Source organism: Salminus brasiliensis, chromosome 23 (assembly GCF_030463535.1).
Source record: "Salminus brasiliensis chromosome 23, fSalBra1.hap2, whole genome shotgun sequence".
Lineage (NCBI taxonomy): Eukaryota > Metazoa > Chordata > Actinopteri > Characiformes > Bryconidae > Salminus > Salminus brasiliensis.
Window position 1 is genome coordinate 31,343,721 of NC_132900.1, and position 25,415 is coordinate 31,369,135.

At 41.3% G+C, this 25,415-nt stretch overlaps 3 protein-coding genes across 5 annotated transcripts in view; all 3 read right to left on the bottom strand.

Moving 5' to 3' along the window:
- Window positions 1-2,128, bottom strand: part of gfm1 (G elongation factor, mitochondrial 1) — a 9,797-nt gene extending 7,669 nt beyond the window's left edge. Inside the window, exons 1-4 of the mRNA XM_072668493.1 lie at window positions 1,982-2,128; window positions 1,700-1,852; window positions 758-890; window positions 394-598 (exon numbers count right to left, since the gene is read on the bottom strand). Of these exons, the coding sequence (XP_072524594.1) occupies window positions 394-598; window positions 758-890; window positions 1,700-1,852; window positions 1,982-2,041 (551 nt within the window). The 5' untranslated portion in view covers window positions 2,042-2,128. The remainder of the gene's footprint in view (window positions 1-393; window positions 599-757; window positions 891-1,699; window positions 1,853-1,981) is intronic.
- A 3,186-nt stretch (window positions 2,129-5,314) lies between these two features.
- mlf1 (myeloid leukemia factor 1) lies at window positions 5,315-19,949 on the bottom strand. Its single transcript, XM_072668852.1, has 7 exons — window positions 19,798-19,949; window positions 17,553-17,715; window positions 9,080-9,157; window positions 8,844-8,972; window positions 8,543-8,702; window positions 7,391-7,529; window positions 5,315-6,279 (listed from the first exon to the last, which is right to left on the bottom strand). The coding sequence occupies exons 1-7, from the start codon at window positions 19,842-19,844 to the stop codon at window positions 6,198-6,200; spliced, it is 798 nt and encodes a 265-aa protein (XP_072524953.1). The 5' UTR covers window positions 19,845-19,949; the 3' UTR covers window positions 5,315-6,197.
- Window positions 19,950-22,483: 2,534 nt separating this feature from the next.
- The window catches only part of rsrc1 (arginine/serine-rich coiled-coil 1), a 164,167-nt gene continuing 161,235 nt past the window's right edge, over window positions 22,484-25,415 (bottom strand). For all 3 annotated transcript variants that reach the window (XM_072668505.1, XM_072668504.1, XM_072668502.1), the window contains one exon: window positions 22,484-22,907. In XM_072668505.1, coding sequence (XP_072524606.1) covers window positions 22,815-22,907 — 93 coding nt within the window. In that variant the 3' untranslated portion in view covers window positions 22,484-22,814. The remainder of the gene's footprint in view (window positions 22,908-25,415) is intronic.

Below are 25,415 nucleotides of genomic sequence, written 5' to 3' on the forward strand. Positions count from 1 at the left end.
GCCCCCTTCTACGAAACCGAGGGGCAAAAAGTCCTCTTTACTTTATTATCAACTCAAGCAGAGTTACAGATGCAGCAGTACTGAATTTTTAACCACTTGGGGGCGCACTAGCCAGGTTTGGAACAGCAAAAGTGTCATTTATCGGCTCCCTTGTGATCGCCTGCTCCTTCGGCAACAAATAACTACACACTTATTTTGAAATGTGACTGAAACCTCTGACCCGGCATTTCTACCTTTATACAAGTACGACAGAACTCCTCATCTGAAGAATTTCATCAGCATACAGGATGGCGGTGTATAGAATATCATTTTAACATATTTCTAAAGTCCCTTTCGTCCAGCTTTAACAACGGACACCCCCTGACCGTTCACTAACGTTGCACTACGGCTCACCTCAGCTGCTGCAGCGCTCGGTAGGGGTTAGCTCCCATGCGGTCCAGCTTGTTGATGAAGGTCAGGAAGGGCACGCTGTAACGCTTCATCTGCCTGTTGACTGTCATGGTCTGACACTGCACCCCTCCGACCGCACACAGGACCAGCACGGCCCCATCCAGAACCCGCAGAGACCTCTCCACCTCAATGGTGAAGTCCACGTGACCTGAAGAGAGAAGAGCGAAGACGTCAAAGTCTGTAAAAGACAAGCGGATCCATACACACACACACACACACACACACACACACACACACACACACACACACACACGTTTTTGTGGTTCTACAACTGCGTTCTGGCGCCGTTCGTCCAGTACATCTCTACCTGGTGTGTCAATGATGTTGATGTTGTGCTGTTTCCACATTGTGAAGGTGGCAGCTGACTGGATGGTGATTCCTCTCTGCCTCTCCAGCTCCATAGAGTCCATGACAGCCCCGACACCATCCTTGCCCTTGACCTAAAATGGACATTGGTTTATATTTATATATATAAAAAATATAAGGAATACGAGTATAAGAAGTTACTTATGATTACTTAATATATTTATAATTAAACGAAACCAATATCATTTTTGGGTAAAAATATATTTTTTTTAAAAATATGTTTTATTATTATTTAGAATATTTCTTATTTTCATTTGAAAGTAATTCTTCCTATTATTGTATCCTTTCTAAATGATCTGCATCAGACAAACGTTTACATTATTTAACATGGATTTCTGCTGCATTTAATTAATAAAAAAAATTAATACTGGATTTTAACGTAATGCTAAGTCAGCATCAGATCTCATCCTAGTTCCCAAATTTGTCAAACGTTTCTTTGTGAGCATCCATTGATATTTACACAAAAACTCAGCCCACAATTCTCCCATCAGCTCCAAGCAGTGAGAGAAAGTGACTCAACTTCCTGAACCGACTCTCTTCCGAACTGCCCGATTCAGTTAACTGAACATCCAGCACAACTGATTTAAACAGATTCTTCTCTTTATGTCATGATCATTTAGATTACGATCGTATTATATTACTTTGTTTAAAATTATATTATTTAACGTATGCTTCTTTATAATGAACGAACATTAGATTCGGTTCAATTTAAGAATCGGTTCAATCAGTTTATTGAATAGAACCGGTTCAAAAGTTTAGACATCAGGAGTGCACTAGATGCTTTCTAAAGCCCACGATCGTCACAGCGGGTTCTGGTCTGTTCACAATGTCAACAGAACCCTACAGGGTCCAAGTTCTAGCGGAGAACCGGGCTGTGACTCACTTCGTGCATCTCTGCGATTCTGCCGGTGTAGTAAAGCACCCGCTCGGTTAGCGTGGTCTTCCCCGAGTCGATGTGCGCCGAGATGCCGATGTTGCGGATCCGCTCGTTCGGGGTGATCCCGGAGGAACACGACCGGCAGCTGCTGACCAAAACCTGAAACACAGCGGAGAGACGGCGGGACACCATGAGGGACCAACGGAGCGTTTCATAAGCAGCGAATTAGGAGGCCTGACCCGCAGCGGCCCCCCTGTACAACCGGCTCCCCCCCAAAAAAACTCTTACATTTACGGGTTGCGGGAGATGCCTGCGGCTCAGGGCCAGCGCTGCTGTCAGTAACCGCATTTCGGGAGCACGAAGAGGCGGCGAAGGGGGAACCTGCACACTGCCGCCGGCTGACCGGTTGAAAGTCACGCCGGTGCTGCGCTATCATACGCCCCCCTGCTCAGCCTGCACCCCAAGGACCCTTCCGTAGCCGCCGTGTGCGCCTGATTCACACCCGCTGTCTTACAGCACGTCGAGTACCGATTATAATTATATATATAATAGAGTTTTTAAAGAGTATTAATAAGTTTTTAAAGTTTTTAAGAAAGTTAGCTAGCTAACACCATCTTTGACATGTCGATCGTGTTCTGAAGTAGCTACGGTAATTCTTCCTCCATCAGGCAGCGCGTTAACACATTAACATTAACCACAGTCAACACGGGGCAAAATTCGCTTATATAAAATGCGATCATTTTATTTATTTATTAATACAAAATATAGCTACATTCAAAATCACACGAATGTCAACAGGAATCAGGCACCGAAGTAAGCAGCCGGGTGCCGAGGGTCCTTACATGTGTCCAATAAAAATAGAACGTGAAGTCAGGGGGTGCAGGATTTGCTGGGGGCGGAAAATGGCGAGGCACCGGTAAACTAGCGAGCAGTGACGTTTCCAGCATTTACGACAGCGACACGCAGCGGCCAGGAGATGAACTGTCGGGCTGGCCGCGTCTGCCTGCAGCTCTGCTACAGGAAAAGGCTTAAAGGAAGCAAACAGGGAAGGACGTTTCTTTGCTATGGTTGCTATGGTATTACACAGGTGTTCCTAAGTGGTTGCTAGGATGGTTATTAGGAGTGTTTCTTGGTGCTTTCTATGTTTTTTCAAGTGGTTGGTGTAGTGTTGCATGTGCCAGGTAGGATGTTGTCAGGTGGATGCTGTGGTACCCCATGTGGTTGGTTAGGTTTTACTGGTGTGTTTATATTCTATGGGGGAAAAATCTGTAAGCGTCCCACAGTCAGACCCAACAACCTGGAGTTAAAACTGTATCAACATCTCAAACTTTGGGACGAGTTATCAGTAAATAAATAAATAAAATTAATTAATAAACAAACAAAAAAAATAATAATAATGTAAAAATTAATTAATTAATTAAATAAATAAACAAATAAAATAAACTCAATAGAAATCCAGTAACAGTATAGTTTGCATTGATATACACTGTTTAAATGCATAAATAAATGCATAAATAAATAAAAGTATAATAATTAATGCAATTATTAACTGAACCCAAGCAGTGTTTCCTCCAACCCCAGGGGCCCACCTGCCCTATCAGCTCCATGTAACTTGATGATGGAGCTGTGATGTGGCTCAGGTGTGGGGAAAACACGACCTGGCCAGTTAAAAAAAGAGGACTACAGGACTGGAGCTGGAGAACACCACCCTAGCAGGTGTGTAGCTCCAGGTAGGAGCACAGAGCACTCCATCAGTTTGCAGTTCTGAAACATGGAGGACGTGTCTGCACAGACGTGTTCAGTCCAGCAGGTGGCGCAACCTGACCGCAGACCTTACATGCACACAGTGTAGAAATCAGTGCAATAAAGTATCATTTAGTTATTTATTTATTGCACTAATGACTAATTCCAGAGTTCAGAGTGTTTCTGTTAGCTGTTTTAGTAATGATATTTAATACATGTTATAAAATACTTCATCAGCATGTTAAGAGACAATACTAATCATGTTACTGCTGCAGATTATTATTGGAAAAAATTACTAGATTATAAACTGAAGGCTTACATCACGGCCCAGCATCTTATACCCTCAGAAATTCAGACTATCTGAAGCATAAGTGCAGCTACGCCCACAGTCTTCTCATAGCGGAGTGGCACGGTCACTGCTGAAGAGTGAGAAAACACCAAGATCAGCACATGCTGGACAACAGCTGAGAGCCACCGGGTCCAACAGATTCAGTCAGCCTTAAGTAATGGCCTCTACCACAGACCAGAACAGGTCTCCTGAACAGGTCATGAAGCTGTGGGTTATTGTGTTTAGATTATTATTATTATTATTATTATTATTAGCTGATCACCAAGCCGCAGTACTCAGGTGTCAGTGCTGCTGTACACCTTAAACAAGTGTTGTTTACAGTCTACTGCTACAGCACCAGTGCTGTTTGGTTGTAGCCCTACCCTCGTGCGCTGCAGTGACCAGTAACTGCTGTCTATATTAATTCTATTAAACACTATATGGTCAAAAGTATGTATAATAAATTTCCACACTTATATTCATATTCTAAATCTATATATATATATATATATATATATATATATATATATAATTATTAAAGTTGATTAGGCAGGTGGTCAGGGTTCCTGTGATGGAATCTTTTGTGCTCAGTGATTCAAGGTCGGCTCCAGACCTGACCAGGAAGAAGCTGATGAGAAGATGGATGGAGGTGGTCATAATGTTTTGACCTATTGGCGTACATGCACTTTGTAGCTGCAAGCATTCAGGCTTTTTGAGATACTTTTTCACTCCGGCTTTATAAAGAACCGGTTCATTCAGTTGACTTTATTGAGCTGAGGGTGTGTGTATATATATATATATATTGAATTCAGATTTAGGGGACTTGTACTGGGGCAGTCCTAAAGGCATTGTCAGAAGTAGCTAAGAGAGCTAGTTAGTGGTTGTGGATAAAAAGGGCGGAGGCTGGGAGGGGAATGGCAGTGTGTGAGTGAAGGTGTAGTATGGTGCGAGCTATAGGCTGCTTGGTGCGTATGCGGTTGGTGTAACGTACTAAAATTGGGAGTAATCTGGTGAAATCCTGTAAAGTGAGCTTAGGAGAGAGTTGGTCTGAGACACTGGACTCCACTGTCAAGCCTTTTAGAGGTGTTGTGAGGGTACCTACCTGAAGACCCCTGTAAAGAGCTTGCAATGCAATGAGTGGTTAGTGTATGGATGAAGGGGATTGGTTGAGTGTAGGTATTAGGTGGTCTGGGTTACAGTGAAGCACTGACGGAGGGATGTGCCTAGCTGAGGACAAGTTGTAATGTGTATGTGTAACCCCAAGTATAAGGTGCAGAATCAGCCTGATTATCATTCATAATCACTAACCAATTCATAGAGGAATAAATAAATAAATAAATAAATAAATAAATAGAAATAAATGGTGGAAATCTTCTAAAGATCTTAAAAAGCACTGGGTTTAATTTAAAAGCTTGTGGCTTTTGACTTCCCAGTCATAACGCAGACAGATGAAGCCTAATGATTTCTCCTGCTTAATGAGTTTCTCTCAATGTTCCACCAGCTCCTCAGGTGTGCTCCTGCTGTGTAGGAATGAAGCCCTGTAGCCACTCTTAAAGAACAGAGATTTTATTGAGAACAATATGTAGTACACTGGTAATGTGTCATCAAGATAGCTGAGAATGTCTGTCTTCACACCTCGCTTTTATTTTGAAACCCTGAAAAATGGAACAGCAGAAACACAGAACAACAAACATAAAACCACCTAGCTGAAAATGAGAAAACTGACACGTGTATAAAAAGGGTCTTCGGTTGCATTTCTTTACAAATGTATACAGCAGATAATACCTTTGCTGAAGGTATGGCCATAGTAGTCAAATACACACTTGTACCGTATTCATAAGTGCATTTAAAAATGTGAGTATTCGTTCTTCATTTTAGCAAAAAGCAAAAAAAAAGCAAGTGAGAGAAAATGTTTAAAAGAAAAGTAACAGCCAACCAATCAGGAGAAACATGAGATTAAACTTTTACTCTCTGGAGAAAGAAGGGAAGAAAGTGTGTGTTGTGCGTGAACCTGTATTCGGCTGTACTTCATCAACTAGCTCCGCCGGCCCTTAACTCTTAGTGTCAGGTAGTTAAACTACCGGTTTCAGAGCGGTCTTCCTGAAACACTTCTGTAAATACAGACCCAATTAGAGATGGAAAATTCAGATACAGAAAGTAAAAACAAAACAAAAAAAATCAGGCAGATGGAAGAAAACCCTGGGGGTGCTGTTTACTTTCTGGACCTGAAATCTCCATCTCTAGGAATAATGAGGTGGGGGTCAGGGTGGGGGGCAACCAATCCAGATCACTCGAGCAGACACAGCCTCAGTCTAGCTTACAATGCAGTAGCGAGAAGCACGGAAAGCATAAGCACTGGTCTGAAAGAGACACGGGTAAAAGCACCAGGGAGCCACAGCCTGCCAAGGAGATTTAATTTCATTTCAGCAGTTTTTACTTCTTCAGACTGGAGCCTTCAATGTGCAGCTTGGAGACGTGCGTCTTCTTCTTGTCTTCTTCTGGTTCCGCCTTCTCCCTGAAGAGCCACAAACGAATTACATCAATAAAGTGCTAATGTTAAACAGGCAAGCACTGTCCCTATATTCAGGCTCGGTCATGCAGAATTCTCTTTTTCAACATCCGGAGAATTTCGACCCTTCCTCTCTAGAGAGGCCACCAAAGTGCTTGTTGGGTCTCTCGTCACTTCAAGGCTACTTGATTACTGCAGCTTCATTCTGGCTGGTCTCCCTTTGCGCACCATCAGGCCCCTGCAGCTGATCCAGAATTCAGCGACTCAGGTCGTTTTTAATGTTTCTAGGTTTAGCCGTAAACTCTGCATCAGATGCAGACCCCTGACTCTGGTCTACAAAGCCAAGACTGGACCAGCCAGCCCCTCCGTACTTCATGCCGATGGTCAAAAGCCGATCTGCACCGAGAGCCCTTCCAGCTTCAAGTCCGGCTCGGCTCGACCCGCCATCCTTTAAGATCCAGGAAGACGAGCGTCCAGACTTTTTACTGTCCTGCACCGAAGTGGTGGAACGAACTTCCCCTGGGTGTCCGAACAGCAGAGTCCAACGCTCACTGTCCTCAAACCCAGACTGAAGACCCTCCTCTTCTGAGAGGACTCAGGTGTAAAGTGTGGAGTGCGTAGAGTATTGTGTCTCCAGACTGACTTCTGTATTTAGTAGAGTCTAAGCTTAGAGGGATCTCTGGATTATAGCCAATTCAAACTAGCTAAGAGTATTTTGTGAGTAAACAGTGAAGCACTTTTTTTAAATGCCGTCAATGTAAATGTAAATAAATATTTACACCTTTATTTTGTTAAAATCAATGAATGTCACTCTGGTACGCTGCAGTATTAGCTGGAATTGACCCTCTTTCCTATTTCCTATTTCAACTTCCTAATAACCTTGGAATTCTCACAGCACACATCAAAACATTTAGGGAGTTGAACATTCAGAAATTAGCTAAATAATGAATGAGACACCATCTAGCCGTAATAGAAATGATTAGGTTTTACACAGAAATTAAAGCATGCACAAAGACAGGCAGCCCGTTACAGTGGTTTAACCACAGGAGAGAGAAAGTGAGCGGCTTTAGCTTTATTTACTGAGACTGGGCGCTATGTTAAACAGCACATAGCTGACCTGCGTGTGTCGTCGGGGCCAGCGATGGCTGCTCTGTGTACTGCTCTGGCCCTGGGGGCCTCCAGACGGGACAGTGGAGCAGCTGGCTGGAATTTGGACACCTCCCGCTGCCACTCCTCATCGAAGGACTGAGCTTCAGCTACAAGGCCAAAGAGGTGAGGGGCAAAGGTCAGGGGTGGTGAACAGTTTTAGGAGACATGAGCAAGCTAACTAAACAGGGCAACTGCTAAACACTTGTGTTTTGCTTCCCGTCACAGACAAGTAAATAAATAAAGACAGAGAGCAGCACAGGAATGTGTTTTGGCTGGCTGGGCTTGGTTATAGCTTGTATTGTACGTGAATATTTCACTAGGTAGACTTGCTACTACTTTACTCTAGATTTTCTGATAAACCTGACAAAACACATTTTGACTGGACTGTTTTAAATATTAAAAATGAACATTAGACAGCACTGTAATTGTCAAAAATCATGGTTCTAGATTTTTCAAATGATTTATTGATTGATTAATTGATAAATAAATAAAACTACAACCTTATAGGCATTATACAGCATTCTAATACTATTAGTTTAATTACAAAACCGAATACATATGAATAAAGCATACTAAAGACTACAAGCTAAAACTGAATAGCGTATAAGGGCTACACTAAATTGACAAAAGTATTGGGACACTCGCTAATTCTTTGTATCTTCTACAAATCAAGGCTATTAAAAAGAGCTGATCCTGCTTTTGTTGGAGTAACTGTCTCTACTGTCCAGAAAAGAAGACTTTCTACTAGATTTTGGAGGAGCACTGCTGTTTGAGAGCATTCAGCAGTTAGTGAGTTTAAGATGTTGGATGATCACCACCTGACCTCCACAGCTCAATGCTGGGGGGCGTTATACCCCTCTAGCCCACGCCTGGCATTAGGCAGCATGGTGCCAATAGGTTCATGGTGTCTGCTCCAGAAAGTCCTATTTGCAATACTTCTTTCTCTACAGGGACTAGACAAGCTGTGTTTGTGTGTATTTGTGCATCAGTTTCAGCAACAGGTACAACTTAAAGTGGCTAAATGCATTCATTAAAAGGGGTGTCCACAAACATATGGACATATAGTGTATGTGATCTGTTATATATAGGATATTCCAAGCCAGTCTGAGAACACACTTACTCTCATCCATGTTCTGAAAGTCCTGGTTGAGCTCTCTCTCTCCTGTCTTTTTGTTGTGTTTCTTCTCGATAACGTGGCCTCGGTCTTGGATGTGGTGGCCAATGGACATCTTTTCTACTCCACTCTCTGAGTCCTTCAGAGATCGCCTAGTTTCCCTAATCTACACACATACACACACACACACATTTACCATTATTATACTGCATCCTGTAAGCTTCCCTCCCACAAAAGCTGTTAACATGATCTTCAATAGTAAGGAAAATGTGTTTTATTGCTTTGGCCCCTGTTCCTGAGTACTCACCCCGCCAGGAGCGCTCCGTGTCTGGGAGGAAGCTTGGAACACTTTGGCTGGCTCGTCTCCCACTTTCGAGTAGGTCATGACTGAGGAGGAGCTGAACGCGTGGGTGTTGGAGTCTGTGGACATGTTCTCCTGAAACCAGATGAAGAGGAATTTTAACTACAGGCACAGACTCACCTATCTGGAGTCGTTAAAGTCACTAAAAAGTTTGTAGAGACTCCGTAATGAGGAGGACTCACAAAGTTCCGGTGCGTCTCCCCCATTCTGTTCCTCATGTTGTCCATCATGGCAAAAGGGTTCCTGAAGAAATCCATCTCCTGCAGGACAGGCATGTGGACAAACATTAGCAAAACACTGTATACCATCTGTAGTGAGGACAAATGCTGTATGTAATCATAGTGATTCTTATTAACTTGATTATTATTGATTATTATTATGAATTATGATATTTTTAAAATTTAAATATAGGCAATTTCTTCCACATATATATATCCAGAAATATACTTTGAACAGATTACAGTAAAGGAAATGTTGTTGGTGGCCAGCAGAATGATTTCTGGTGAGTTATGGTGGAAGGAAATGATACATACATGAGTCATACAGGGAGGGTCAAAACTCAAACATAAACATAATAAAATAAGTTATAATGATCAGCCTGAAAGCCACAACAGCACAAAGACCACATCAATCAGCCAAACCCTGATTATCTTCACCTGCAGTCTGGTATGCAGTGGTCAGTACCTTGTAGTACTCAAAAGTGCTCCAAGAAAGGACAAAATGTGAACCAGCGACAAAGTCATGGGCATCTAAGGCTCTAAACTCACAAGGCTTAAAAGATCTGCTGCTGGTCTTGGTGTCAGATGCCACATTACACCTTCAGAGGTCTCATGGAGCACAAGGGGGGGCACTCAGTATTAGGCTGATTGGTGTAAATAGCACTTGCCTCTATTTTCTTAATGAGCCTCATTCTCCATTATCTTCCAAGGAGGAAAGTCCTCCTAACAGAAGGTCTAGGTCAGATTCCTTGTGTGTTTTAAAGAGCAGAATTGTTCACAGCTCTGCTCTAATAATGATGGATTCCACTGTCCTCCTAAGCTGAACACAGCCCTAATGAGAATCTTCTAGATAACTAAGAGGATTTTAAGAAGGCGCATCGTTCTTGCTCTTTTATTCTCTCTGATGTACACACATCCTGTCTCATGGCCCGTATTATCAAATTCAACAGCTCTTAAGTGGTCCTTAGGTGTGTATTGTTGGCAACCTCTCCCACCCACTCTTCCCATATATCACCACTTCAATCTAAGATCACTACTGAAGGCTATCCTTAGGCCTTCTCTGGCATAGCCGCTCTTCAAAGCATTCCCTCCCACAACTTGCTGGATGGTTCAAAGAGCGGCTCTCGGAGTATGCACTCTTAAGGCTAAGAGCCCTTGTGCTGTTAACAAATGCTCTGAAGAACACATGCAGCTGAAGGGAGGGAACGCATCACATGGAGCTGTTAATGAGGTGACACCGAAACTGTGACTTGGTACTTCTGTTAATTGTAAACCCGGTGGAGTGCTGTGAAGATGTGAGAAATATCCGCCTGGGAGAGCCTGTTCAGAATGACCATACTAAAATAACAAGTAATCGTGTGGTTTAAATTCAACTCAATCCAAATGTATTTATATAGTGCTTATTACAACAGCCTTTTCACAGACGCCGCTTTACAGAGACCCGAGAGGGCCTAGTTTCTTTTGAGCAAGCCAATCGTTGCAGTGGCAAGAAAAACTTTCTTTTTATTTTCCCATTTATATTCTAGAATAAATGAATTTCCAGTTTAGAAAGCCAATTACCCAACAATGTAACCCAGCAATGCCCCCAACACTAGGAGAGTGAAGACCAGCATTTGTGTCCTCCGATATGCATGAAGCCAGCTCCGGAAAGCCCGGCTCCCCAGCTCCCCAACTGAGAGAGCAAGGCCAGTTGTGCTCTCTCTGACTCCGGCTGCTGATGGCAAGCGGCATGACCTGGCATTCGAGCCAGCTATCCTCAGGTCATAGTGGCAGTGCCTTAGTCCATTGGACCACTCTGAGCCCTGAATACAAAACAAGGCTTAGAAGGGGAAGCCATCCTTTTTGGGTTAACGCTGGTTAGCAGAACACACAAAAAAAAAAACAGTTTATTTCAAATATTGAATATAATTTGAGTTTCTCTTTCTAATGTACATTCATTTAAGGCAGGGTTACACAAATAATGGAACGTGATTTTAGAGAGCAGCTCATTATATTCTTTGGGCAGTTTGGCAACTATTGATGGCTGGTTTTTGTGTGGGTTTGGCCTCATCTTCAGTAGCAGTAGCTATGTTTGCCACGTGTCCAGGATTTCCCTGGATCCTTCTGGATTTTGTCCTGGAATCAGTTTTTATATGGCAGCATTTCCCATTGTGTGCAAGACTGCTGCTGTTTTATCCAATCACAGCACTGGAATACTAAGAATGAGTTTCAATGGATCAGATTTTCCTGATCGAAGGACAACTGTCCTAAAGGTTATATATTTAGGAACTAGGCAGTGCGACAACACAATACCATAGAAGATTACACACCTAGTAGAGTACTTGATACTACATTGTCAGCACAGCTACCTCACCACTTTAATACAATGGACTTGGATGAAAATGCCAATTGAATAGGAATGTTACATAGCAGCTAGACAAAGCCACAGGTCGTAGGTCTTGTAGTTTGAGAGAATGAATACTAACAGAATGACACTACTACAAATCTCAGGGCCTGATGTCCGTTGTTCTTTTTGAGCTGGACTAAAATTATACCTTTACATTTATTAAAAGGAGCTGTATGCCTTAAAACAGCATACGTGTCCTGTACTATTAAAATATGACTTATAGTATAATATAAGTATTTTTTTTTTTTTTAATTAAATATTTCAGTAGGTTTAATTGCAGGAGTTCCATTTAAGTCTCTGTGGCTGAACTGTGGCACTCTCTCCTTTGTCCCAACCTTGCTGCTGGCTCCACTTTGTCACTATGCTGTTTAAGCCCTGCACCTCACAAGCACTAACACAGCACTAACAGGTGGTCTTCTGTGCAGTTTGCAAGATTAGCCACAGCCTTCATACAATGAATGTTCATTTCAGGCGCACTGCGAGAGCATACTGTGGCCACATCATGCCACATTTTGCACTGCACCTGTTCTCGTACGTACATCAGGCCCTCAGAGTGGTAGTGTCTTTCTAGGAATGCACAAGGCTAAACCTGACTCCTGATCAGGTCTAATTCTCAGAAGTTCTCCCATTGTTTGCTCTGGTATTCTAAATCAGCCCAGCAGTTCAGTGCTATGCCAGCATGAATCTGTGCCAAGGTGGCAGATGTCCCGCCTTTGCCAATAAAAAAAAAAAAAGGGCATCCTAAAGCTCGCGGCTTCCAGATTCCCAGCTTGGCAAGATCTGACTGTTACAAAACTCGCCCACGCCCACACACACACACACACACACACACACACACACACACACACACACACAGCTGCATACAGACAAATAAAGGACAAAAGTCATCTGATGAAGATATATGTACACATGACATCTCACAAACATCATCATCATCATCATTATTATTATTATTATTATTATTATTATACACACACATTAATTATACACAAAACTAAAGGTCTACTACAGTGGTTACATTAATTAAGTCAGCCTAAGATGCACTCTTTCAAACCACTATCTGTTAAAACAGGACAGTAATCCCCAAACACATTTGAAAATATTCATTTGTACTTCGGTTGGTGTAATCAACAATAAAGGGCCTCTTTGGTACCAACATCAAAATTCACACTACCAATAAGGGGGCTACATGGTATTGTCAACACAAAAGAATATACTATATAACCCCCTTTTGGCGCTTCCCATTCAAACACAGAAGCCATATTTACATAGTGGTTAGTCAGTTGCTAGTGGATATACATAGAAATGTTATTTGTGTCTGAATCCTTAAAATTCCTTTACAGTCAAGGGTCAACCCAGGCCTAATGCCAGCATTAGAGAAGAAAAATAAAACCTAAACTGATCTTGGGTCAGAATGAAAGGGGAAATGTGGAGTTGGTGATGGTAGACAGTGATGACCAACAGTGACAAAGTATTTATATATATATATATATATATATATATATATATATATATATATATATATATGGATTTAAATAAAGATCACAAGGACTCCCCACAGAGGTCAGAGTTCACACAGGTCACACTGAACTCATACAGTATCAATAAACCAAAACATTGGCCATTACAGCCAGTTTCTAATTGCCTTTTACATGTAACTCAGCAACACAGTGATATTCTAAAGCAGGGGTGCCCAGACCGTCTTGGGGTGGCTAAAGTGTTTGTGTCTGCTGGAGTGCCAATACGATAAGAGAATTTTTTAAATGTACATGTTTCTAAAATACAAAAAAATCCCCACTTTAGTGGTTGGTGTGGCGCAACAGATAACACCACTACCTGCCAGTGAGCTACCACACCATGTGGGAGATTGGGGTTCAGTTCCCGGTTTCAGTGACTGGGTGCTGTTCTACACTAATTCTTGGGCAAGACTCCTAAGACTACATTGGCCCAACGCTGTAATACGAGTAACCTTGTAAGTCGCTCTGGATAAGAGTGTCAGCTAAATGCCATAAATGTTAATGTAATGTAAAATAAGAATTTAGTGTCATACATACAGTGGCAATGTTTCAAAATTAAAAATTGGGTCAAAATTTATGTTACTGTCAATAGTTATGCAAGTAAAAGAGGATTCAAAAGGTATAAAGTTAAAGGTTTGATTTAATTTTCAGTAATATTTCAAGCATTATTATTATTTTATTTCTATGATTATTATATTTAATATTTTTCAGTTTTAAACTAGCATAAACAAAGAGGACCAGAAGCAGATGTATTAAGTTTATGCACCCTGCATGGTCAGTACCCCTTCGGCGAGTATCACAGCTTGTAAACACTTTCTGTAGCAGCTGAAGAGTCTTTCAGCCACTTTTCCTGCAGAAGATTCTTGGGTCATCTTGCTGCTCTGCTCTGCTCTTTTGAGGTCTATCCACAGATTTACAATGATGTTCAACTCGGGCACTGTGAGGACTTTGGCAAAACCTAAAATGTTCTTCCTAGATCTTCCACCATCAACTGTGAGTGCCATTACTGAAAAGTGGAAGGAACCACAGAGATCAACGGAGTTACAGACCACGTAAAGGGCTGAGTGCTGAGCTCCGAGCATAGTGCAGAAAGGTCTCCAACGCTCTGCTGACTCAATAACTGCAGAGCTCCAGACCTGCTGCTGTTAGAGCTGCAAAGGGGGACCAGCTCCATATTAATGCCTATGGGTTTAGAACCTATATATAGATATAGATACACAGTATATGTGTGTATCCTCAGAATGCATGGCCTGTTGAAAGGGCCAAAGTCTTTGCAAAATTGGAGGCTGTCGCTGCGGATTATTCTGGCATTTCGCAGTGAAGCAGAATCCATCTTCTCCGAACTAATCACGACTCCGCGAGAGCCGGGGTCTTGGCAGCGCTGCATCAGCTCCTCCGAAAGGTCACGCTGCTGTAAACCTATCAACACTCCTGAAAGAGAGCTAAGGACTAATAATGCCCCATGAGGGAAGGGCAGGGTTATATTTTGGCTGCAGGGGCATGTTTTTAAAGTCCTCCTAGTTTACCGGTGCAGAATCCAGAGCATGGGTAAAAGGTTCTTTAATTAACACACACTATTTTGGGTGAACTGTGTTGAGCTGGGAGTTATGCGTGTGCCACACTGCTGACTTGAGTTCATGACCCATTTCTGCCGTGCCCCGTCACAGCCTCGGGTCTTCTATCGCACCCAGATGCTTTCTGCTTGACCAGGGCAGGGGGGTTTAGGATGACTCACGAGCTCCAAAGGGAAAAGGGGCTTTTTACTTGGCAAATGATCCACAAACAAGGGAGCTCAGTAGAGGAGGGGGTTCCGAGAATTATAGGAACAACAGTATTGCTGCAGATGTCGCTTCAACATGACTCGGGTTATCAAAACGACCCTGCCTACCATACCGCCAACCCGTCGACTCAGCAGTAGGCCATGTCGGATCATTTCATTTTCGGGATGTGTTGTAATGAAGCTTCTTTTGATAGCGATGTTAGGTTAGCAGATGGGTAAGATGAGGTGATCGTTCCAAAAAGCCTTGATTAAGCTCTGGATATATTCGCTGGGCTTGGTGGAGGGGCCAAAGGGGCCAAGTGTTAGAATGTGTTTCTGTTCCTGCGTCCGCTGCGGAAAGATCCCCCAAAGCGTGTCTGATACTTGAGAGCAGTAGTGTGTATGAAAGCTGATGACCCGTGTGGGTGCCAAAGCAGGTGTGTGAGGATACTGAACCCACCCACCCACCCACCCACACACACACACACACACACACACACACACACACACACACACACACACAGTAACAGACACATAAACACATGAATCTAGCAGGGACCCAGTACATACACCTGCAGCACTCCACTAATAATCGAGGTTAATCCAGCTGCAAACTATCCAGACCTCATAAAAACCAAACCTTTCCAAACTCGCCGGTCATGGTCTGAATAGTGACCGCTCTCTTTATGCCCTTTCCAATCGTCTTAGACAGGAGCAGCCCTATAAAAACAGGAGATCGCAGGTCCGAGAAGACTCTGGCATTCGATGAAAGTAATTACCAGGGATAAATATATAAGCCAGATGGAGGGAAGGGGAGTAAGGTGGAGGGGTTAGAGAGGGACATGGGAACTATGTTTAGCACCCTGGGGGTGCTACAGCAGGCCAGCTGGCCATCATGAGACCTCAGGACAGCACACTGTACGTAGTTAACATGTGTCCATTCTGTCTGTTGGGTGTTTATGTTAATTTCAGTGTCTGAAAATGACAAAAAGAAATGACAAATACATCAAATTAGAAATATACTATTTGGACTAAAGTATCGGGAGAGTTCTTAATCGTTGAATTCAGGTGTTCCATTCAGTCCTGTTGCCACAGGTGTATAAAACCAAGCAACAAACATTAGTGAAAGAATGGGTGGTTCTAAAGAGCTCACTGAATGGAAGTGTTTAGGAACCACAGCAACTTATAAAGACCACCTAAAGTTACAGAGCGGGGTCAGGGCCGAGTGCTGAGCTCAGAGCAGAGTGCAGAAAAGCCTCCAACTGACTCAATAACTGCAGCAGAGCTCCAGACCTGCTGCTGCTGGTAGAGCTTGGAGCAAAGGGGGACCAGCTCCATATTAATAATGCCTATGAGTTTCGAATAGGATGTCATAAAAGCTGCAGGTGTAATGTGCAGGTGTCCCAATACTTTTTGTCCCTGTAGTGTACTTATATCTACATTTCTTTCCAAATATTTTGACTATGTGTGGAATGAGCTTGAAAAAAGAAACAAAATGAAAATTGCTGGCTTGACTATTTGTCTTGGGGGCGTCTTCGACAGCCAACACCTGTCCTACAATTCCCACTTTTCAGGAATCCCAACTTTTCAGGAATAAGCACTGAACTCTTTTCAGGCTTGGTCGCTATAAATTTCTGAACTAATGAAAAGCCACTCAGACTGGGTATTTTAAGAGCAGATTATAAAAATGACAAAAGTACTAAGAAAAAAAAAATTTGAATAAAAATGAGAATTAAATTCCCAACATTTAAAACCGGTTCTATTTGCTTCCATTTGCCTATTTAATGAGCAAACTAAAAACCTGATCTGCCAAGAGAAAAAAAAAACACCTTTTGGGCCTACGTGTCAACGGTGCAGTCAGTTGAGTCCCCAAGAGAGTCTTTAATGTGTTTGAGTGAGAAAGCAGTGTGTCAGTGGAACAATGCTGTCCAGCCAGCTAAAAATACCCTAATGGCTAAACATAGCTCCTTGAGGGGCGATAGGGACTTCTCCTTCACTAGCCCTTCTCTACACCCCTCTACTCTCTCCTCTCTCCCTCCCTCTCCAGTGTTCAATAAGCCCGGAGCTACACTGCCAGTAAAGAGCCCTGGTTTACACCAGCATGGCAGTTTTCCATCATGACCTCAGTAAACTCCCCTTGCTGGACTTGTTATTTTAACTACTGCTATTTACTGATAGGAGACAATGCTGGATGCTGGACACGTGTTCCGGTCATTTCAATCATCGGCCAGGAGCACAGAGAGTATGTGGGTCAGCTAGAGTTGAGGAACCGGGCTGAGGTGTTGGATTCACAGTACTCAACATGGGAACTGCAAGTATCCAGAGCAGAGTCCTCTGTTTAGAGGGCGAGCCAAGTGTACAAACGCTGTAGGGGTCAATGTGTTTTTGAAAGGCTAGCAATGTCAAACCTAGGTCCTGTCCCATGAAAACACACGAGGACCAACATACAAACAGCCTCCTGAGACTGAAGACACAGATAGCAAGATGACATTTGTACATAATTCTCAAAGCAGGTATGACTTGTACTCTTAAATATAGAATCAATGGCTGCCGCTGTGCCCTCGGTCACTATTAACTCTGGACTGGGGGAAGTATAAAGCAGTTTTAACAGGTGATTCCAGTGTTTTGCAGCTTAGTTTTCACATATGAACTGTATGGACTGATGGAGTGAACGTTTACCATCTCAATGATTTAATTATATGATAATTAATTATGCAGTCATTTTAAGAAATCACAGGTGAAACTCCCCTTTTAAGCTTAGCTCCCAGTACTCACTCTGTGGTCATTGTGGATGGCTACACTTGAGCTAGGCTGGGCCTCTCCCCTGCGTCCCCTGTCCCGGCCATCAGTGATACTGGTCATGAAGCCGTGGCCAAAGGGATCAGAAAAACTCCTCATCATGTGTCGTATGTGCTCATTGTGGGCCCGGAATGGTTCACTATCACAAAGAGAGAGGGAGAGAAAGTGGAAAACGGCAATCAGACCTGAGTCAATAATGCTGTAATACAATACAGAAGAATGTGTCATGCATTAGGTAGAAAAGAAGGACAAGAGAAGGTACAGGGAAGCCTACCTTGCAGAGCTAAATGAAATAAGAAAGAGAGAGAAAGGAAAACCAGGTTTTGAGCAAGAGACATTATTACTGGAGTGAATAAACATACTACACAACGTATCAAAGCTGCTTACTTCATGCTGCCTGTTAACTCAAACAACCTTATACTCTATGTATGCACTGCCACTTTGACATATACATGTATCACATACTTAGAAACCTTACATATTATATAAGTGTTCTTGTAAGTTTATACTGCACAGACACTTTATTAGTCTAAGCGAGTTTCCCTAGCATTCAGGACACTTGTATAATGATTCAGGGTACTTTACCCCACTGAGTACTATCTGTTACTATTGCACTTGTCTTTTTACTTTATTTATATCAATATAATGTTAGTGGTGTTATAATGTTAGTTTTTCTATTTGTATATCTATATATCTATATGTATATCTTCCCATCTCTCTCTCTCTCTCTCTCTCTCTCTCTCTCTCTATATATATATATATATATATATATATATATATTTTTTTTATATATATATATAGATCTGTATATCTATCTATCTCTCCATCTATCTATCTGTATATCTTCCCATCCATATATATAGATCTGTATATCTATCTATCTATCTATCTATCATGGGGGGTCACCATTAAAGCAGCACACATAGACCCTCTGAATCACCCTCTGCTCTCAGCAGTAGGCTGAAGTGACTTTGCGTATAGGTGTAGAATCTGACCATTACAAGTATATAAATATTACAGGAGCTGTGGTGTGTGAGGTCGGACTTCCAGGTCCACGATCTACTGAAATTAAGAGCATTAACAGGGAGCTGTCCTCCTCCCCTTTGCTGGAGTAACAGCCTGTACTTTACAGTAGCTACTGGAACATTGCTCTGAGGATTTGACTGAGCTTAGTCACAAGAGCATTAGTGAGGTCAGCTCCTGAATTTGAATGATCAGTTCAATGATCGTCATTCCAGCTCATCCCGAAGGCAGGGTGACGGTGCTTCAAAACTCCAGGCAGTTCCAATGCTACACGACCCAAAGCTGGGGTGGGGCTCTGAGCCCCTGAGCCCCTCTAGCTGGTTGCTCCAGAGCGCCCCAAGCTGTGGTTGCGCAACTGAACGCCTGTGGCATTGGCAATGGGTTCAACCTAAAGTGTACCAGGTTATATTAACCAACACTTAGAAAGGGTTAACCCCTTAAAGACAGGCGTGTTGTACTTGATATATAGTTTTTTTTTGTAACATCGGTGTAATAAATAATTTAATATAATTGTATAATATAATTATTACAATTATTAGATTATACAGCTAGCTAGCTAACACACTGACAATAAGGAAGAATTAGAATTAGGAAAAAAAAAATAATGAAAAGTTTAAAATTCATAAATAAGAAGATAAAGACATAAGTTTAACCAGTAGCTACAGTTAAAAAAAAAAAAAGAAATTAATTTAAAGAGGTAAACAATTGTTGTGTTCTGTGTTTTAGTTTGTTTACAAAGTCTGTTGTGAGCAACACATTCCTGATATGCTACAAAATAAAAGTCCCCTGTGCAAAGGGAATAACTGGTCAGAAAGTTAGCATAGCTAGCTAAAAATAAAAAAGTTAATTCTAAAAAGTTCTTGATTAAATGGGACCGAGCTAGCTAATTTCCAGAGGGTTCTAGCTATCTAGATAACATAGCTGACAGACCGACAGTGCTAGCTAACTTCTGAATGTCAACAAGAACCGTGTTTACGTTTAAAGTAAAATAACGCACAAAAAATTAACGTCAACAGATTCATTTTTTTGTCAAGGTCATTTTTATATATTTATATATATTAAACGCTCAATATTAATAATAGTATTATTAATTTTAGCAACACATTAGATAAGCAGCTAACGTTAATAACGTTAAATACCGCGAGAGCGAGACTGACAGCCTGACAGCGCGCGACCATGGAGACTCCGAGAGACTTACGAAAAGAAGGGGTCCTCGTCGAAATCCCTGAGAAGGTTGTTGAACATTTCCACAGGCTTTAGAGAACCTAAACAGACGGGTTCTTCAGCTAAAGCAGAGAGAACCAGGGCCCGCGTGCTGCACGCCGCTCCGCCTCAGCGCCTCTGATGCGCTTTAACTTTAAACGCACCACGACGCTCGCAGGTCCTGCCAGTGAGCCTCGTGACCAGCTGTGGAGCTTCTGATTGGCTGGCACGGGTATTCCCCCCGCCCCCGTCTGCCGCTGCTCTCATCGCCGGCCTGTGTTGTGTGGATGATGTCATGGCAACGCGCGTTCTAGATAGAAGCTGTTTTCTAGAACAGTCTGCAGAGATCAGCTGTTCTAACGCCTGGACCCGCCTCAGCGGCCTGTAAATAAGGAGATTACGCGCACATTAAATAGCTGTGCTATATTTATGTATTTTTATTAAACCAGTCATGATATTACAGTCAGCCTCCTCACCTACTCAGACACCGCACACTGTACACAGAGCACCATACATATCCTTCCTGTGCAGCAGCAGACTCCTAACATACACAATATGGCCAAAAGTTTGTGGACAGCCCTTCTAATGAATGCATTCAGCTTCTTTAAATTGCACACATTGCTGACACAGCTTGTCTAGTGCCTGTAGAGAAGAAGTATTGCCAATAGAATAGGACTCTCTGGAGCTGATAAACATCATGAAGCTATTGGCAGCATGCTGCCTAATGCCAGGTGGGAATGATGATGCTCCATTCAATAGTTTTTGGGGAAGAGTTGAAAGGTAGGGAGTGATTTGGGGTGGTGGTCGGCACTGTTATCACAGAATGCAATCAAATCCTCATATTAAAATAATAAAATTAAATAAATAAATAAATAAATAATTATATGTGTGTGTGTGTATGTGTATATATATATGTGTGTATATATATATATATGTGTGTGTGTGTGTGTGTATATGTATATAAATAAATATATACACACACATATATATATATATATATTTATATACATATACATATATACACATATACACACACACATATATATATATATACACACATATAAATATATATATTTATATACATATACATATATACACATATACACACACACATATATATATATATATACATACACACACACACACACATATATATATATTTTTATATATAACATATATATATTATTATTATTAATTATTTATTTATTCCAAATCATTCCCTACCTTTCAACTCTTCCCCAAAAACTATTGAATGGAGCACACACACATATATATATATATATATATATATATATATATATATATATATATAATTAAATTCTACCACTAATACAGATAACAATGAGCACCAGTGTGTTCATAAGTTATAATAGACTTATGTGACTCGACTACCCTCAAACCTCACGGTTCTTTTGCACGCAACACATATCAGAAAATAAAAGATCTTGAATCCAAACTTTCCTTTGTGGTTTCTATCTTTACTATGAATTTAAAATCATACAAAACAATACATAAATTCCTGATTTCTAGTTTAAGCAACGCGACGGTCAACACAACAATGTGATGCTCCCTAGGCTTGAGGCTTCTGCTGTCTTCTATGCTCATAAAACAATAGCTCTAACAACTAATAATAATAAAAATAAATAAATCAATCAATCAATACAGACTCATGTGGTTAGAGTACAGTAAAATCACCACAGTTTGGCCCTGACAATGTCCGGTGTGAAAACCAAACCCAAGTGGAAGAGGTCCTGTTGTCCTCATGTCTACTTAAGGAAGTGTGAAGGGTGCCTGTAAGAACATCCAGTGGGCTGCAGTGGGAGCTGCTATCGGACACCCCCGGCATCTGCCAGCCTGATGTAAGATTGACCATCTGCTGGTGGACACACTGGGGGTACACACTTGTGCAAACACACACACACACACACAGTGGTACACTTACCCTAGCAGACATTTATGCACACAAATACACACCCACTCAATCAAACACACATACAGCCATCCATATGCTAACACACCCACCCAGCAGCAACCGTGACCTCTCTTGGAGATCTATTAAGAATCTTTAAGGCCTCATTTCTTTATAGACTTTACCTCAACATGTCCAGACCGGGAGCAGGACGCTTCCACAAATAGAGCCGAGCTGCAGAAGGTCCATCTGCACTGTCTGAAAATAGAGCTCAAGGCTGGACAGCAGACCAAGGCCTACTGACAAACCTGCTGTCTGTGCTGCTGACCATGAAGGCCCAGGGATCTCAATGGCTTCTGTGATTCTACCCTGACCGTGTCTTATTGATCACACCAGACGTCCAGAAAAGAGAAGGAGAAACGTCTTTAACCATCTTTAAACCATTAAAACAGCTGTTTTACCTCGATGAAGTCAAATCTGATGAAAATGGAATTTTCAGGTTAGGCCATTATATATTACGCTGTGGTGACATTAATTATAAAGGCTAAACCCCTAATACCCTTTTTCTTTTAGAGTTTTAAAATAAAAGTATCTGTAATATTGTACTATAAAATATATAATAATATTAATAATGATAATAATAATAATTATATATTATATATTATAGTATCCTCTAACACTCAATCTGGCGAGAATCACAGCTTGTATACACTTCCGGTTCTTGTTCGGGGGATTTTTGCCAGATTAACAGATTAGAAATCCCAAGCCTGTGACGTGTTTATTTGTCTTTCTTTATTTTTATCACAATGACAGTCCATCATCAAGACAGGAATACAAAGGCAAATCTGATTCCCCAACTTTCAGAGAAACACCCCACCCCGAATATCCAATTTATTATAACGCTGACACTCCCACACGCCTTCTAACTCCTGAAAGTCCTAACACAAATCTACCATACTGTTCCTTTCTCGGCCCTCTATCTCCAAAAGTAAAGTAAAACCTCTCCTAATGACTAATCAAATTCTGCAGTGTTCTCAGTCTGTTTACTGGGGTTAAAAGAATTAGGCGGAACGTGTTGGAGACGTGGGTTGGAGATGCTGTGGTCAGGAAACTGGACTCCCCATCAGCCTCTCCTGGCGCAGAGACAGCAGTCGATTCAGCCACAGCTTCTCTGCTTCTTCCTTGTCTATGAACAACTGCAAGAGAATCAGAGGGTCAGCGGGCAGTTCCGTGCAGCCGATGTGCTATCACTGTTATGCAGCAGACAGTTTCCACTGGGTGGCGCACTGTGAGCTTCCGGAGCTTCACTAATTCATGGGAAGTGAATAAATAAACTGATTATGATCCCATATGATTTAAATACAGAATTTTCTTAGCACTTATATGTATATATACTAACATTCAGTAAATCACATTACAAAATAAAAGTCTTAGTATCATTATTATTACTATTATAAATTATGACAATGATAAACTACAATGAGTTCAAATCACATTGTCCAATTTCAAAATAAAAGTATCTATTATTATTATTATTATTATTATTATTGTGGAACACTCTCTTTGATGAGTATGGTAAACACTTTTTGTAACCGCTAAGTTAAGTTAAGTCTTTCAGTTTATGTTGATTATTTGGGGAATTTCATTTAACAAACTAAAATTCAATGTGATTCATTTACAGAACATTATTTAAATAAATTCAGTTTTAAAGTTTATTAATTTAACTATAACCAGTATAATTGTTTTATTTATTTATGTATTTATTATTATTTATTAATTTATTTGGTTTCTGATGTTTCTGATTATTAAAGTGTTATAAAAACATTTGTTAAGTGAATCATTTCAGAATGGTCTCATAATTTGACTTTATTTGAGAATTCTGATCAGCGCTGGCTCTGCAGTCTGTCAGAACAACCACCAGGTGGCTTACCAGATTTGTTGTAATTCAGTGGAATCTGAAAGATTTGCCACCACTACTCAAAATATCTGTGTGCAAAATATGACCCGATCCCCAAAAGGCATAACAGAAAGATGATTTAATTTTTTTTATTAAAAATAATTTGGGAGGGGATTTTCACCCACTCTTCACTGCACAGGCTTCTAGTTCTGTGAGATTCTTGGCTACTCTTGCTACTCTGCTCTTCTGAGGTCTTGAGGTGTTTAGGATCTGTATCCTTCTGTAGGAGAAGCTCATCCTCTTTCCTTCTTCAGCTTTTTTTTTAACAAATGGTTAGATTTTTGCTTCCAGAATTTACTCTGAGGCTCAGACAGTTTTCTGGAGTTTTCATCTATTAATTACATCCCAAATGAAGGAAATGGCTTCCTGAAAACACCCGGCTATCTCTGTGGGCATCAGGTATGGGAATGTTTAGAGTCCTCGGTAGCTGCTCGGAGGAGCCCATGGCTGCTGATTTTTGGGACAAGGTTCAAGTTTTTATAAGGTCTTTCCTAATGATGATACAAGTCATATAGCTCTAACATGCTAATTAAGATCTGATCCATTACGAAAAGTTTCTTCTAATACAAGTAAGAGCTCCTTGGCTCCTTTCTCCAAAATAAAAAGAAGCATGAAAATGTAATAATAATAATTATATATATATATATATATATATATATATATATATATATATATATATATATATATACACACACACACATATGGACCAAATTATTGCTCATTCAGTGTTTCTTCTGAAATCAAGGGTAGTAAACTGTCCAGGGAAGAAGACTTTCTACTAGATTTTGGAGGAGCACTGCTGTGAGGATTTGAAGGGCATTAGTGAGGTCAGGATGTTGGATGATCACTACCCCACAACTCATTCCAAAAGTACTGGATGGAGCTCCACCACCATCCATCATTCCAGAGAGCACAGCTCTTCCACTGCTCCACAGCTACTCAATGCTGGGGGCTTTATACCCCTCAACTAGCCCACGCCTGGCATTAGGCAGCATGGAGCCAATAGGGTCATATTAATTTATCTGCTCCAGAGAGTCCTATTCTATTAGCTATTAGCAGTACTTCAGCAATGGGTGCAACTTAAAGTAGCTGAATGCATTCATTAGAAGGGGTGTCTGCAAATATTTAAGCATAAAAATATCTAAGCATAATGTAAATGATGTTTCTGATGGAGAAAGGTCCTCAGAAAGGCAAGGTGTATAAAACGCCTTTTCATTTACGGTTGGAGCTTCTCCCATCGGCCTGGCGTTCACAGCCTTAAAAAAGCACTTCAAGGAGGGGATTATCTTGATGATCGATGACCTGTTTTACTGATGAGCCTGTATGTTATTAATGTTATTAATGTGCATATTATACACATTATTATGTGCGTCTATGTGTTTTGCATTTACAAATGGAGAAACGAAAAACCAATTTCCTCGGATGGCGGGAAATAAAGTTAGTCTGTCTGTGTTCCAGCAAACCGCAAATGCTTCATTAGGCTTATTCACTAAGCTTGGCTTGTGTTCAGACTGTCTGTTCGGATTCAGAGTACAGTGATGGAGTTCAAATTTAAATTCCCTACATGTGCTCTCTTCCTAACATTGACATCACTCGTAATCTAGTTACGGCCTGGATTTGGCCAGGCTCTGCTTAATGGCATCATAGACGGCACAGAGCCGAAGTCTGTGTAACCCATTAAAACAAACGTTTCGTATTGTTTCTTAATGCGCGCCGGTGCTGCTCTCTAATTGTCTGAGTTGGCTTA

Bases quoted from the DNA above. Each gene is read 5' to 3' on its own strand.
- mlf1 (XM_072668852.1), bottom strand. From the start codon at position 19,844: ATGTTCAACAACCTTCTCAGGGATTTCGACGAGGACCCCTTCTTTTC. The intron at 17,716-19,797 runs GTAAGTCTCTCG...TCTTTGTGATAG, and splicing joins GACGAGGACCCCTTCTTTTC to TGAACCATTCCGGGCCCACA. The intron at 9,158-17,552 runs GTGAGTACTGGG...CCTGTCCTGCAG, and splicing joins CCATCCACAATGACCACAGA to GAGATGGATTTCTTCAGGAA.